The sequence below is a fragment of the Neolamprologus multifasciatus genome, chromosome 19 (assembly GCF_963576455.1).
Source record: "Neolamprologus multifasciatus chromosome 19, fNeoMul1.2, whole genome shotgun sequence".
NCBI classification, from domain to species: domain Eukaryota; kingdom Metazoa; phylum Chordata; class Actinopteri; order Cichliformes; family Cichlidae; genus Neolamprologus; species Neolamprologus multifasciatus.
Genome location: NC_140457.1, coordinates 25335975 through 25340155, shown reverse-complemented (window position 1 = coordinate 25340155; position 4181 = coordinate 25335975). Strand labels below are relative to the sequence as shown.

At 39.0% G+C, this 4181-nt stretch overlaps 1 protein-coding gene across 1 annotated transcript; it reads right to left on the bottom strand.

Moving 5' to 3' along the window:
- Nucleotides 1-976: 976 nt before the first annotated feature.
- On the bottom strand, nt 977-3631 carry LOC146496708 (uncharacterized). The gene is made up of 2 exons (XM_085143502.1): nt 1430-3631; nt 977-1205 (listed from the first exon to the last, which is right to left on the bottom strand). Exon 1 carries the CDS (start codon nt 3410-3412, stop codon nt 1844-1846), a length of 1569 nt encoding a protein of 522 aa, XP_084999628.1. The 5' UTR covers nt 3413-3631; the 3' UTR covers nt 977-1205; nt 1430-1843.
- Between the last annotated feature and the right edge of the window lie 550 nt (nt 3632-4181).

The window sequence follows — 4181 nt, the reverse complement described above, 5'->3', positions numbered from 1 at the left end:
ACATGGATGTTAAAATCACCCACAATAAGTATTTTATCTGAGCTCAGAACTAAATTAGATATAAAGTCTGAGAAATCAGACAGAAACTCTGCGTAAGGCCCAGGTGGACGATAGATGATAACAAGTAAGACTGGTTTCTGAGTTTCACAGCTGGGGTGGACAAGGCTAAGCATCAGGCTTTCAAATGAATTAAAATTGTTAAAACTAGCAAATGAATCTATGCCTTTTAACTAGACAAAACTGTCTAAAATTTATGCTTAAATGAAGAAAATTTGACTTATTACAAGGAAAGAGACTGAATTGTTTCTTTCTTGATTGAGTTAAATATAAGAATTAAATCTCAACTCTGAGAACAATAATTAGAAAAAAGTGCTGAGAATAAGACACCATCTGCTCAAAAAGCTTCAAAAAAATATGGGACTTTATCTTAAAGCAAGACACCAGAAGCACTCTTATTTTTTGCAGTTTTATTGACACAGCAACGGGTCAGTAACTCAACTTTAACAGTACTGAGGTCTAATTCCAGGAAACTCATGTCTAACATTACCTACATTTGCTGCAGCTTGAAGCAATCAGCATTCAAAATCCTAGATTGCATAACTTTTTAGAAGAACAGCTTTAAAGATCACACAAACAAACGTGTCTTACATGAAGATGCAGCGACTGAGCATAACAGAGTGGAAAAGGTTACAGCACCTGGTATTGCATAAACAGATTATTTTGATTTTGTGCAAAAATTATGATTATTCTCTGTCAGTGCGCCCCGGGGTGGCTGTGGCTACAATGTAGCTTGCCATCACCAGTGTGTGAATGGGTGGATGACTGGATGTGTAAAGCGCTTTGGGGTCCTTAGGGACTAGTAAAGCACTATATAAATACAGGCCATTTACCATTTACTTCACATTTTAATATTTTTAATGATAACATTATTAGGTTTTTAATGTCAATTACTGCAGAATAAAGATTTCTTATGAAAGTTTTGTTTTGTTTTTATCTTTAGCTCCATTCTAAGAAAATGACCAGTTTCAAGTGTCCTCAGTGTAGGACACATACAGGATGTCATGCTGAAATATAAAGCACTTACAATAGAAGCCACTAGAAACAAATTATTCCAGCCTAATTGATGACATTTATGGCATTTGTTTTCTGTGCTGACTGATATGCTGCTCAGTGCTTTGCTGCCTGTTTTTAAATCAGATGTCACTCTGAACATAAACACAAGCTACATGTGATGTCTCTGATGTGTATCTGTTTCTACCCGTGCTGATGCTAGCATGACTAAAGCTAGCCAAGCAGCAGTAAATATGTGAAGTAAGGCAGAAGGATATACTCATCAAATAAACAGGATCATAAGAATATAAGACCACGAGCACTACAAATGTAACAGAAATATGTTGACATAAAATGGCATGTTATTTGAAATCTACACGAAACAATGACACAACTACTTTTTTTCAATTTTTTCAATTTATTTATTTTTTTTACCAATTGTCCAAATGAGTCTGTGATTGGCCTTAGTGTGACAGAAATCATATTTATATACAACTAAATATGACTCAGCAAACATGTTTTAAATGGATGATTCCTCACTTGCTGACGAATGATCCATTTCCATATTTGCTGAGTCTTAAATTTGATGTCAGTGAACTTATCAGTGGTTGGTGTTAAAAAAAAGCCCCCAAATCCCCTATGAGCAAGCACTTGGCGACAGTGGAGAGGAAAAACCCCCTCTTAATGGGGAGAAACCTCTGACAGAACCGGGCTCAGGAAGGGGTGGCCTTCTGTCTCGACCGAGAGGGGTTCAAATGTTCACTGACAATTTAGTTGTATATAAATATGATTTTTAGGACTTGATGTTGAGACCAATTATGTGAAATTGGGGACGCACACAGTTCCGCTTCTTCTTGTTCTTCTTCTTACTTGGCGGAATCTCTGGCAGGCTCTTAACTTCACTCTCGAGTTCAGCCACCTTGACATTGAGCATTTTCTGTTTGTCTCGTAGACTTTGCAAAGATTCCTGTACAGAGAATGCAGCTGACTCTTCTTTTTCTATCTTCTGTTGTTCTGTGGTGTCTTTTTCTTTCTGAGGCCCCTGCAGAGACATTGCAGTGGATGGCAGTGAGTCCTCTTTTTCCATCTTCTCCTGTTCTCCAGTCTCGTTTTCTTTCAGAGGCTCACATTTATGCATTTCATTTGCAGCAGTGGAATTTTGTTCTTTGTGCTGCTGTGGGATTTTAAGTGAGGAAACTTTGGCCTCTTTCAGCTCTCGCTCAAGAGACTCTACCTTCAAATCATGAAGGGCCTTGTTGGGGCAGAGCTGGGATTTCAGGTCACTGATTTCCAGGTTGAGTGTCTCCTGCTCCTGCCTATGTTTAACGGCCTGCTCTTCAAGCTGATTTTGAGCTGCTAGGAGCTGTTTCTGGAGCATCTCAATCTGCTCTTGCTGAATCCTACATTTGAGCTCAAATTCAGCCTCCTTAGAGGACTTCAGTCCTACAGAGTCAGTGTGTGAAGCCTCTGTGGTTGGAGTGGCAGACTCCACACACTGCTCTGTGGTAGGGTGGCTGATTTGGTCCTGCAGGGTAGCCATCACCTCATCCAATATGACAATAGCTTCATTGTCATTTGCGAGAGTGTCTGTCTCACTGATGTCATTGGGCTTATTATTAGAAGCCTCTTCCAGCTGCTCTATGAGGTCTTTAATCGTTTCCTCATGATTACGCTTGTTCTCGTGAATTTGTTCATGAAGTTTGTTCACCTGAAACTGGTGATAAGAGGCCCTCTTGTTTGCACCTACCATTTTCCAGTAAAGGTTGTTCTGATGGTATTGGGAGGCTTCCAGTTGGTGTCTGAGAGCAGCAATCTCGTGCCAGGGATTAAACGGGGGTCTAAGAATGGGATAGGGTATATATTGCCAATTCCATTCATTAGGCACAGGGTTTGGTCTGCTGGGGTTCTTCCCATTTCCCTCTCTCTCCATGTCCTCCTTTGCATTTGAAATGGGGAGGGATTCAGCCTTTTCTTTTTCAGAAGTGGCTTCAGTGTTTTTTTGCATTTCTTCATTTTTCAGGTTTGCTCCATCACCCACGCTGTTTTGAGCTTCAAGAAGAGCCCGGGCATATGCCCGAGTAATTGGTCTTCTTGGTTCTTCAGCCACTCTTTTCTGTTTTTGCTTTTTTTGTTTCTTTGGTTTCACAACCATTTCCTTTGGTGGTTGTGCCACAGGAGACTTTTCAGTATTTGGTTGTGCGGCTTTATCAACCTCAGGTTTTGGTCTTTCTAAGATTTCTGGTGTGATGACCATTTCTATTTTTGCTTCTGCCATTGTAGATGCGTCAGCGTTTGCGTCTGCGTTTCTCTGCGTCTGCCTTGTCTTTGTTTTAACAACCAGGTTGTTTTGTGTTTCTGCCATCCGAGATCCACTAAAGTTGGTTGAATGTCTCCCCTATTTAAGGGTTTTTCCAGTAGAATGTGCACTGTGACATCACAGGCTGTTCCTTTGATGTGCTGTTCCTTTGAAGTTCCATGATTGGAACAATTCAAAATAAAATGCCCACAAACCTAATGTAAAGGAAAGGCTTTTATTTTGTAGCACATACTGAATTAACACTATAAAAGCTACTCTACAGAAATTGCAGTAAAAAATAAAACAAAGGCAAAATATGTTTTTTAAATGGTTGTTAAAAAAACTAACCAAAGTTGAAGACAACTGTTTAGTGGAAAGTATTTGACATTCTAGAGATTCTCAGGCATAATAACATCTTTCATAATTTAAGCAAGGACAGGTAGAAAACGTTCATATTTAGTGAAAGATATTTATTAACATTATCCAATGAGAGTTACTGAATGTCTGTAGGCAGTGAGATCTTGGTGACTGCCGAGGCGACAGAATGTCATCTATGTTTTGTTTTAAATTCAGTTTCAATGCTGAATCTAAGAAACAACAGACTGCAGAGAGAGATTTTAATAGAGGTTTACTAACTCTTACTATCATATCCATTGTGGAAAAAGTCTGTCTTTATTTAGCATAATATATTTGTTATAAGCGCTAAATATGTTTTATGATTAACTGATGAACACTAACGTACCAAGCTGAAAATTCTGCTCACCAGTCAGCAGCTTATATTCACAAAAAACTGATTAATCTGCGATCCATGCAACTCTAACCAGCCAACAAAAAC